Source organism: Etheostoma spectabile, chromosome 23, assembly GCF_008692095.1.
Source record: "Etheostoma spectabile isolate EspeVRDwgs_2016 chromosome 23, UIUC_Espe_1.0, whole genome shotgun sequence".
Lineage (NCBI taxonomy): Eukaryota > Metazoa > Chordata > Actinopteri > Perciformes > Percidae > Etheostoma > Etheostoma spectabile.
The window spans coordinates 17,374,546-17,386,268 of NC_045755.1; the positions used below are offsets into that span (position 1 = coordinate 17,374,546).

Consider the following 11,723-nt stretch of genomic DNA (forward strand, 5'->3'; position numbering starts at 1 on the left):
GTTTGGAAGGCTGGAGGAATCTGCTGCCTGTCAGCTACTCCACTGGTCAAGCTCTCTCCTCCTAATGAATGGAACCATCTCCAAGCGTATCACATTGGAATTATTGCTCATTCACGAACACAAGTAACACTCACGTTTGCAAAAAGTAGCTTGAAGAAAAGAATCCGAAACTTTAATGGTAAGTACAGCCAAAGATAATGCGAGCCCTCTTTATGCCCAAGGCTGCATTGATGGGGCTCTTTGTCTCTGCGCTGTTGCAACAAGTGTATTCTGTGGACTTTATATTCACAGATAATGGGACTCTTAATTGGCCTCGCAGTGACAAAATGGATGGCTGTTTAGGTTTCGGGAAGAGTGTCTGTTCCTTAGAGAGACTCTAAAAGGACTGAGGGAGGTGTGACTGTGGCATTTAGGAGAACAATCTGATGAGAATTAGTGTTCATTAAAAGACCTGAAATGGGTTTTAGTGCCTTTTACAAAATAGCACCTTCCACGTGGACGACCTTGTGTTTTCTCTTGTTCAGGACTATGGTGATTACAGTGTTAGCATATACATAACCAAAAAAAGTTACCTCTGTATTAAGTGATAAACACATTTTACTCAGAGCAAAGTACCAAATAGAAAAATAATACCAAATGCAATGGATTTGAAAAACACAGATAAAGGAGGCCACACAGAGGAGGAGGCTGTTTATCCGGGATGGAGGGAAGTCGAGTCCTCGGCTGGAGGAAGGAGGCCCAGGAGTCTTGACCACAAACTCGAAGAAAAGGACAGAAGGATGGGGGAGAGGACAACAAAGGTGCTGAACATACTTTCCAAACTGCAGGATACCACACCTCGTCAGCCAAAAAGCAACAAAGAGCACTCCAACTTTGAGGACTGTGAGTTAATTAAATTATTATTTCATGCCTTTAGACAAAACTGTCCATTTTCAAACCAGACCCTATTTTGCTGTTATTTTCCATTTTACACCTTTACTAATCTTATCGACTGCCTCATTGTAGAGCTGTAGCTTGGATGGTTTAAATTGTCTCTGCCTTTATCTGTGAAGTCAACAAGATCTAACAACAAGAAATGAAAAATTACAGCACTTTGGCAGACTAAACCCATTAGTAAACCTATTGACCTAACCCTATCTTATACTCCTAAACCCAGATCTTGCTGCCCTTCAGATGACAACAAACAATTAGCCATAAAACCAAGCTAATTATATGAAAACCTCCACATGAGTTTGCATCCCTTAAGACTTTCTTCTGTACTTCCAGTGTTGAGTCCTGGGACGTGGAGTAACACCACATATCTTTCTTGACCCCCGCTGTGCATGCCACACATAGCCCTGTCGAATTAAAGATCCTATCTAATGGCTCATCAAGACTCCACTGGAGGCTCTGCACAAGTCAAACAAGGTGCTTTGTAATGAAGCAGCTGAGGAGATTTTTGTGTTATACTTTATTATTTAAAATCAAGGGTTTTCCATCTCAATAAGGCTGAATCTATCTCTGCCTGCCATCACAATTGAGCCCCGTTGATCGATCCAGACTCTGACCTTGTCTCGCAACCCACCCCTCCTACTCCTACTCATTTTTAAAATTTTTAATATTTGGCATTTATTTATTCTCTGGTATGATTAATTTGGGCTATGTATTGTTCTGTGTTGTGTTTGAATGTACCTGACCACAAACAAAGTTAACTCACAGGAAAAGTAAAGTTCTTTTGATTTGATTTGATTTGATTTGACAATAGACCATGCGGGGGGGAAACACAAACACCCAACACATTTACCAACACTCCTCTCGACTCTAAAAAATTCCCCTTAATTATCGCACTTGATTTTTTTTAGAATTGCCGTTTTTGAAAACAGGAGTTTAGCCAGGAGTTCTCCAGTTTCCCTCAAGTGCCTAATTTCTGGCATCCAAGCCTTTGTGAAAGTGCTGGGGCCGGCGTGTCCGACAATAAGCTTCCACACCTAAGGTCAAGGCTGAGAGGCCAGCCCCTCGGCAGAGGTCAGTCAGGTCAGAGTTCTCCCGTGAGTGCTGGCAACCTGAATGGGACTGATTGGACAGGTTTGTTCAGACAGTAATCAAGCAGGATGAAGAACCCTGCAGCTGTCCTTACATTTCTGTTGCAAGGTTATTAATAATGGGAAGCTTTTGTTTTGTTACAGACAGGAGTTGGTGTGTGTGTGTGTGTGTGTGTGTGTGTGTGTGTGTGTGTGTGTGTGTGTGTGTGTGTGTGTGTGTGTGTGTGTGTGTGTGTGTGTGTGTGTGTGTGTGGTGTGTCCTTGTATTTATGTATAGAAACTGTTTTTTACATGTATGACAGCGTTTCAAAAGCGTTATTTTCAGTTGTCTTTGCCTCTTTAAGCCTACAGTTTTGGTTTAGACTCTGAGGATTAAGTTTACAATAATGATGACAGCCTGTTAGTGGATACATCACTCTGGTCCAGACTAAAAAAATCTAAACTTTTGGATGGATTGCCATGAAATTTTGTACCAATTTCCATGATCCCCAGAGGATAAATCCCAATGACTTTGGTGATCCTCTGACAATACCCACCCCATCAACACCCTGCTGCCGTCTGACGAGCGATACAGAAGTATCTGCTGTCGTACAATCAGACTACAGAGCAGCTTCTTTCCTCAGTCAGACTACTCAACTCATGCTCCGTACACCACCATGAAAAATATTTTTTTGATTTTTCTTGTGCAGCATAAAGGGACGACAACTTTCATTTTGTTGTCCAACCCTCTATTGTAGAATGATAAGTAACCTTGAACCTTGACTGTTTAGTACCTTCATAAGGTTTTGTCCAAGGCTTTGGTTTTTTTTACCAAATAAACCAGCACAGTGAGCATTGTAAACACTGTACCTTCTAAATATCAGCATGTTAGCATTGTCTTTGTGAGCATGTTAGCATGCTAACAATAGCATTTCGTCTGAATCACTGTTGATTAGAAAAAAATAAATGAAACCGACAATAATTAGGTCTATGTGAGGGTTACATTTGGGTTAATATCCTATTAAGATATGTTTTTTTTTTATATCACACCCCTTGTGTTTATAAATAGCGCACTTTGCGATTAAGGTTAAAAATTGGATTTATGTTTAAAGGACATGTGATGAAGTTCCTCATAACAATAGAAGTAAAATGAGAGTATGTGTGTGTGTCTGAGGTTTTCTTTAGTGCATGCTGACTGTGCCTGTGTTTATGGCTTTGGTGTGTTTAAAAAGTGTGTCCTAATACAATCTGTCAATTTTTTTCACCCGAATATTCACCAGGGTCCTGTTGTTTGGTCATGTGTGTCTGTGGCAGCCAAAACATTCGTGATGACAACACACCAGGCTCATCACTTAAAATACTGGCACGTAATGTACACACAAGTGTGGTTTGTGTGCACACAAAAGTGTTGTGTGTGTGTGTGTGTGTTGACTACCTCTTGTCCAGACACTTCAGTTAGGCACTGAAAGGGCCTAACTGGTCATAATTGTCTCTTTTCAGTACAACGCTGATCCCTTGCCAAAGTAGAGGACCCCCCCTCCTCCCCCCGCACCCACCCACCTAGAACTTGCTGTACTTTGCCACCATCCATGCATTCAACTCTATGACCCTCCAGGCTGTCATCAGTCAGTAATCACTACCAATAGGGGTTTGAAGTTAACAGAGAACATGTAAATGAAAGCAAGTAATTAATTATTAGTAATTATGTACTCAGTGCAAGACGAGTTGTGTCAAACCCATAGAATTCTGGAAAAAAAGCTGAAGTTCCTCCATTGAAACGGTGGATTTCAAAATTAACAAACACATTGCACCTAGAATGTATTGGGTGAATGATGAACTGGAACCTTTTTTAAACATATGGTCACCTTTATTTTGTACCTAGATCAACATACAAACTTAACACAAACACACAAATCACAAGTTGTGCTGGCGGCCGGGTTAAAGGACAGTTAGAGGGGAGTAATATATATATATCTATTATCTTTATCTTCTTTTCCACTTTCTCTTTCTCTTCTTTTCCCTTTTTTAATCTGTACTTTGCTTGTGAAATATTTGAATGTTTGCCTTGTGCACAAATGCTTTCAATAAAAGCATTTGAAACAAGAAGTTATTGTTGAACTGGCAAAAATAGGGGAGCATTTAGCAGCTAAAGAGCCAGATACTTCCCTCAGGGGTTGGTAGAGACCAAAACAGAGCCAAAAGAGAGGCAATATTAGACTTGTATTTATCAGGTTGCCAGAGATACAACTCTAAATGAATGATAATGTTTCTCAGTAACTGCTGAATGTGTGAATAGGCAACTTTTTACTAACAAGTTCAACATATCAGTTAAAAGGTGATGAATCTGCATGAAGGTGTTATATTCACAGCTTTTCTGCTGCCCCCCAAATACAGTATTTTACTGAACAATAGGGACTGGTTAAATTCTAATAAAGAAACAAATGTATTGAAGATACTAAAATTTGTAATTTATAAATGCTGTTTCTGGACTTTGAAGGCCAGTATGCATCATAGTGTGGCTGTGGTGGACAACAGGCTGAACAGACTGTAAGTGCGAGGAGAGCAGGGTGATGTTGATGTCAAGTAGCTGTGGTCTCCTTTGTGTGGCCACAGAGCAGCAGCTTGCGCCTGTTAACCAGGGACTGAATGCTCTAGGAGGGCGTCTGTGGCCGGAGGTCTCTGATGAATGTCAATGTTGATATGGAACACCTGGTGGCCTTGAAGCCAGCCTCGCATAGACCCCACCCACCCTCACCACTAGCCTATATGACAGTCATCTACCTGTGGGCGGAGATCAGGCCCGCTTTGCTTTCAATAAAAGAAAAATACGGTCGACCGAATGAACAGGAAAGACCAGTCGCTTAAAAAAAAAAGAGATGAAGGGAGATTACGGGCATTTGTGTGGGATGTGTGTGCTGTGTGTGTGTTGTGTGTGTGTTGTGGTGTGTGTGTGTGTTGTGTGTGTGTGGTGTGTGTGGTGTGTGGCGTGTACGGGGGGATGTCTTCAGTCCGTGTTCACTGCAGTACATTGCCTTTATGTAACCCTGTTTGCTCAGCCTTTGGTCTGAATAACCTCTATGTATTACCATCAACCCGGAATGAAAGCTCGCCTATTGATGAGCGACAGTGTGGAATATGCCCGCTGTATTCAGAAGAGAGAGAAAAAAGGACGGGGTATAGGAAGAGAGAGCAAAGTAAATCTGTCAAAGAGTCTATTATACATTGTCCAAACAGAGAGTGGCCTCCACAATGGCCTTATTAATGGCACAATGTCAAGGAGCGGCAGGGCAATAATAGCAGATGATTTGGCTTTGTGAGGTTATCTCTAGAGATCTGGTAATTCAACAGCTGATTTGGACTCTCTGTGGCATATCAGATCGGTGATAGGAGCTGATTGGGTGTAGGTGTGTACGTGTGGGTGTGTGTGAGTGCGTGTGCAGTAAGTTGTGGTTTGTGGTGAGGCCGATGGCGTGCAGCCAGAGACAGGAGTGTAGCCGCTACGTGTGTCTTTGTTTGTTTTCCTATCAGAGCTCTGACCCCCCCCCCCCTTCAACACAAACACACACAAACACTCCTCAGTCTTTTTGGAGAAAGTGAGTGGGAGGAGTTGTGTGTTCAACAACAGCGGCTGCAGTAAAATGCCATTTTACATTGTAGTGCCAACTCAAGAGACAACAGCAAAAACTACCAACTTCTGCTCTGAAAAGAGTATTTTATACAAACCAGTAATGCACTCTGAATATTTATGTACCAGTACTCCGTATTGGTAAAACTATAGATTTTCATACAGGGTTCCTGCAGGTCCTTAAAAAGTCTTAAAAAGTCTTAAATTAGCTGACCTATTGTCACCTATTTTCTATAGCAGTGTGTGCTACGTTTAGGATGGGACAATGTAAGTTTAATGAAAAATGGTTTGATGAGAATAGGTTTCGGGGATGGTTGAAGTCGGCAGGAAACAACGAGGTGCAGTTTATGCCGTAAGATGTTATATTTGGGACCATGGCAGTGAAAACAAGCGGTACACAGCGGTGGGTAGTGGGGCCATTATGCTAAAATTTCAGACTCCCTTGCTGCTTCTCAACTGGCGGCTTTGAGTGGTTCTGTGTCGCCACCAGAAACTCAAAGGGCAGAGCGGTTTTGTGTTCTTCGCACGGTGAGCCCAACACGATTATACAAGGGTTAGGGTTAGGGTTAGGGTTTCAAGGTACGTTATATAACGAGTGAGCAATTGTTTTTGTCAAGGTAACAGTCCGTTACATTCGGTCGCCTGTCAATGCCGTCATATCCTCTTTGTGCATGCATTAGCGTTGGAGTAATCTGCCAGAAAATGCCATTGATTGACTTTTTATCAGTTGAGGACGATCCAGTCTCCAGTGCTAGATAGTGGAAGTCGTTCAGCTGTTGGGCAAGACATATTTCATTGTAATTTTAGAACAACAGAGGTGAAGAGATTACCTGGAAACTACCAGAAGCATTTCCAGGAAATCTTTGCACGTCTGTTATTGTAATTCATGTAATTATTACTGTGATTTATTACCCTGTTAATACCTTGGTAATTACATATTATTATCTATATATTACCTCTTTATTTACATACTGTTACCCCACTATTACCATGTTATTACCGTGGTGGAATTTAAAGTGCTACCATAAAATTCACAAGTCACATTTTTACTACATAAATGACCCAACTTATCCCTTGTATAATATAAATATCCCTTTAAGATACACTTTTTAGAGCAAGAATTAGCTGCAGCTCAGCCATCAAGCCAAACAGCATCGGAGAAACAGATTTTGAATGTGAAAACGCTTTATTCAGTGTTTTTACTGGTTTAAATAAACCATTTGTTTTGGAGAGGAGCAGACCTCTGCCGATAATTCGGCTCCTGGTAAAAACCTTCTGAACAATGACCTCTGAAAGAATCCTAACCAGGAGAAGCTTACTGTAATGACAGCAATGGGGCTGAAGACAACTCCCATGATCCCACAACATTTTGCCATATCATCAAACTCCGCCTTTTGTTCTTGTTTTGATTGACAGAAAATCACATATTGTATGTTTAATGGCAAGTTGGCAAGCCACATTACATTTTGACATTCATTGCTTTATGTGTAATGAATAGGAAGAGATTTTACTTAGAATTCCTTCATTGACAATATAAATATCAACATTTGTACATACTCAGTTTACTTATTCTTTAATCTTAATCCTTTAATCTGTGTAGGCCCAATTAAGTCTGTATGAAATAAATTTTTACCATATCACAGCATCAAACCCTTGTAAGGATAGACAGAAAATAAACTTTGCTAAATAAACTTGATGAATTGATGGGTAGAGAGCATTACTGACATGCATATTTTTAAAGGCTACAAAGCACATTTAATCTACTCTGTGTGCACATGTGCGTTGTCTTATTGCTTCTTCAGTCTCAAAACCTGCTCAATCACCTGGACTGCACCTCCTACTGGTCTACACTGCTTTTATTGTAACGCTTTTATCAGATAAGATTTCAATCTTTACCTTTGATGTGAAGCTTGTTCAAAAGGCCCAACAATGCCTCATTCTACACTATTGTGAAATAATACGCTTGGCCTGGTTTAGAGGTCTGCTTTGGCGCTCAAGACCTCTCACCTCCTTATCTTATACCACCACACTTCATATTTTATGCCTTTGTCTCATGGCGTTGAGGCAGTGGATTTCCAGCATCATCACATGTTCAAGGATTTAAACCCCGAACATCCCCTAAACCCGTTTCTCATAGACTTTCAGCAGTTACAGATTGGTTTAGACTCTGTTTATCTCTGTGTTTGAATGCTATTTGCTCTAAATTTGTGCTCTTAATCACATATTTTAGGGCCGGATACATGGGGCATGTTGCACTCTGACATGCTCCTATTAAAAAGGGGGTCACCTCCCTCTCCACTGCTGAATGTGACCTTTGTTAAAGGAATTATGGGACACTTTATTTAGTGTGATGATGAGCAGAAACAAAAGTCTGGGATTAAGCGGGAAAGAGAGCAACAAACAAGTGAACTCGTTAAAAACACAATAGACCCCTCTGTGTGTGTGTGTGTGTGTGTGTGTGTGTGTGTGTGTGTGTGTGTGTGTGTGTGTGTGTGTGTGTGTGTGTGTGTGTGTGTGTGTGTGTGTGTGTGTGTGTGTGTGTGTGTGTGTTATAAATTAGTAGCTCTGACACAAGTCAGTTATGGAAGTTAATAAACTGGTCTTATTAAAAATTTAGGCACCAAAGTTTCTGCTGGTAAGTAGAGCTGGATATGATTTTAAAGGTGCAATATGTAATAATATATTTACTGAATTAAATCCCAAAATTACCCCAATAGGTCATCAGATAATAAGGAAACATACTATTTTTTTGGTCAGCAATGCTAATGCCAATATTTTCTCATTCGAAATATCCATTCCATGATAAAATGACTGTTTATGTTTTGACCTGTGTGTTGATATCAGCTGCCTATTTTGACAGCCTGTAAAAACTCAAAACCCATGTGCACTACAGCTATGGTACAGACATGGAAGCAGCAAACAAACCAACGGGATCAACGGAGATAGATTCTACCGACCTAAAAAACCTGAGTGTATTTATAGAGTTGGGTGACCAGAGACGTATTAAAACCTGGGTAAATATTGGAGATTTATTTGAAAGATGGAGACAGCTTAGAGCCCAAAAGGACGTCGAGTTGGCTAACGTTAATTTTCTCCTGAAGAGGTAAGCATTAAGCTTCAGGTTAATTTATCACAGCTACTAGGGACGGGCATTCTCAGTCATTTCAATATTTGTGTACTCACATTGAATTACATAGAGTACTCGGGTTGGTTACTTGCAAAAACAGTTTAGGCACAGCCAGTGAAGGAATCCCAACTAGTCCTGGAGAATGGCGCTGACGTTACCGGAGGACCAGGCAAGCGGGCCGCGGCTGTTTACAACCACCTTGATAGACCTATGAGCTCTAGATTTGGCTTCCTCATAATGGAAATATGCAATTTAACTTTGGCACTGTGTGGCCTGTTCATTGGGCGTAGCGACCAAAGGTGAGTCAGTTTAAGCCAAACAGGTGTGTTTGTCAGTAAGGAGGACAGCAAGCTTGTGGTTTTTTTAGCTTTGCTTTGCGTAATTATAAATATAAAGGGTGTTTGTCAGTCGGGAAGAGAGGGCAGCAAGGCAGTGGTGTTTCAACGGTTGTTGCAGTCATTTTAAGCCAAGGGGTGTGTCTGTCAGTCGGGTACAGAGCTCCGCATGACCACAGCCTTTTACAATTGTCAACATAGCCAGCATCTAACATTAGCTGCTCCGCTGCGTTGTGGTGTAATGTCTGGCAATGTGAGACTAGCATCCAGCAACAGTGTTGGATGCTGAATTCTCAACCTGGCAACCTCGGTGAACTTTGAGTTTGGGGAGGAGGGGCCAGGGGAAAAGACTCCAGTATTTTGAATTTGGACTGCAGTAACTCTTTTAAATGCTAGCTGTCAGTATTACCAATTGCACCTTTAAGAAATATATTTACACTTCTCTCAGCATTCTTCCAACAACACAGGATCAAAAGGGTAAAAAATTAACATTAGAAAGTAGTTAAGGCTGCAATTTTTTTAGCTATACTGTACGTGAGCTTAACACAACTGTACGCTACCGCTTTACATCACCACCACAGAAGGCCCAGAAGGCCCGCATCTCAATTCATCTGATTAGAAATGAAAACTTAATGACATTGTATGCTTTTTAGCTCTGAGTGTTTTCAAGTTAGGCACAAAGTGGAAAAATGCAAGTCGTGGAATCTAAACTACAATGGTTTTGCAGCTACTGTGCAAAGGATTCAATTTTTACAACAAGACATGTTGGGAAATTAGCGACTTAGTGACTAGCCACAGTTGCGGGTGGAGTGGTTTTGAGCGCTAGTCTGTGACACATATACCTGACCTGAGGTCTTTTTTTCCTTGGTAGATCAATGGCCCCTCCAACTGTCTGTCCACGTCCCTGCCATGCTCTGTACACAATGTCAAACCTACGTGTCGTCAGAAAATGAAAACAATTGGTACTTTAGAGGAACAGCTACCTTTAAATTAGAGGCAATAAAAGAGCACGAGTCATCCAAGTCTCATATCAAGTGCACTGCCATACAGCTGGCGAAGACAGGACCCCAGGAGCAGTGTGGCAATAAAGGCAAAAAAACATATCACTTTTTATTTGCCTATATTAATAAAATGTGTATTGAAGTCATTCAAAATATGTTAGTGCACTTTCTTTAATTATTTTGAATACCGGAAAAAGTGACCAGTAAATTTGGGCATCTACCAGCCACTGTGGCTGGTGGGCAAAAAAGTTAATTTCCCAACTTGAAACAAGATTAAACCTCCTATCAGTTGCTAGAATATGCAACAGCGTCACTAGGAAACATGCCGTTAACTTATAATGTGCTACTGACATGAACTCCTTTTAAATCTGTATTTTGACCCCCCCACCTTTTTCAATAAACACATATCACTGGTTAATTTAATTTAAAACATTTAACATTTTGGAGGATTCATCGTGCTATTGAGTTTGTATTTCATTTAGAAAGAGGAAGCTGTTGAGCTAGGCTAACTCATTTTAGTTTCCACTCTGAAATTGGAGGCTAGTAGGCCTAGCATGCTAACATTAGCACTGATTTCCACTGGTGGAAATTGTTTGTTATTTTTCTTTCATGTTATTTTATCACATTTTAACCCATTTTCCCCAGAGAACGCAGATTTAACTAATGTCACTGCAGAAAATTCCATACATTGAAATAGCAAAATTATAGGGGTGGTGATGGCGCAGTGGATATGACACATGCCTTAGGTGTGGGAGGGATCTGGGTTTGATTCCCACTGCAATACATCAACCAATGTGTCCTTGAGCAAGACACTTAACCCCTAGTTGCTCCAGAGGCGTGCAACCTCTGACGTATATAGCAAATTGTACATGTAATGTGATGTATTATAAAAAAAAATATCCGATCATATAAGTTTAGATCAAATAAGTAAACAAAACTGTAAATCTAACAGAACATTTGAACCTTTCAGTACCTCAACATCTTTGATACTCAGTGCTACAGACACATTTCAGGTAGTACCAAAAAAAAAAAGGGCACATAAATCATACACAGATGAGTACTAATAGTTGTCAGACGTGCAGTCAGCAGTGTTTTTCATCTGTCAGCTGCAGACATTGAAAATGACGTCCAAGTGTGTGTTAAATGAGTTGTGACCCGCGGTTGTTTGCAGCCTGCGGACCGGTACACGAGCAGTGACTCTGCAAGAGAAAAGGAACAAAACAGAAAAAAAACAAACGGCAGTGAAAGAGTGAACCTCCTTGCTCATCATCATCATGGCCCCATTCTTCCTCTCTCAATTGCAACTGAATCGCCTCGGTCTCGTTACAGATTATGGCCTCAACAGAGTGACTCTCCCCTTTCTCTCGCCTTTCTCCACACAGTGCCTCTCTTGATTAACATTTTCTGCTAGGCTTCACACCAAAGGCACAACCTGTGCGCTTTAAAGGCAGGGTGAAAAAAAAGCCATCAAGCGCTGGAGTGGAATCAGATAAGGCTATCAGGCAGGAGGCTTTACTGCCTCGGCTTTGTCCTGCTCCTCCACCCGCCCTCGCTTCCTCCCTCAATCTCTCACTCCACTGCACCTTTTGTCCGGCTGATTCCCTGACGGAGTGCTCCCCTCTACCGGGGACCCCC

At 41.2% G+C, this 11,723-nt stretch overlaps 1 protein-coding gene across 1 annotated transcript in view; it reads left to right on the top strand.

Moving 5' to 3' along the window:
• Window positions 1-11,723, top strand: part of LOC116673340 (histone-lysine N-methyltransferase 2D) — a 59,868-nt gene that overhangs the window by 34,423 nt on the left and 13,722 nt on the right. The window contains exon 10 of the mRNA XM_032505623.1: window positions 661-882. Coding sequence (XP_032361514.1) covers window positions 661-882 — 222 coding nt within the window. The remainder of the gene's footprint in view (window positions 1-660; window positions 883-11,723) is intronic.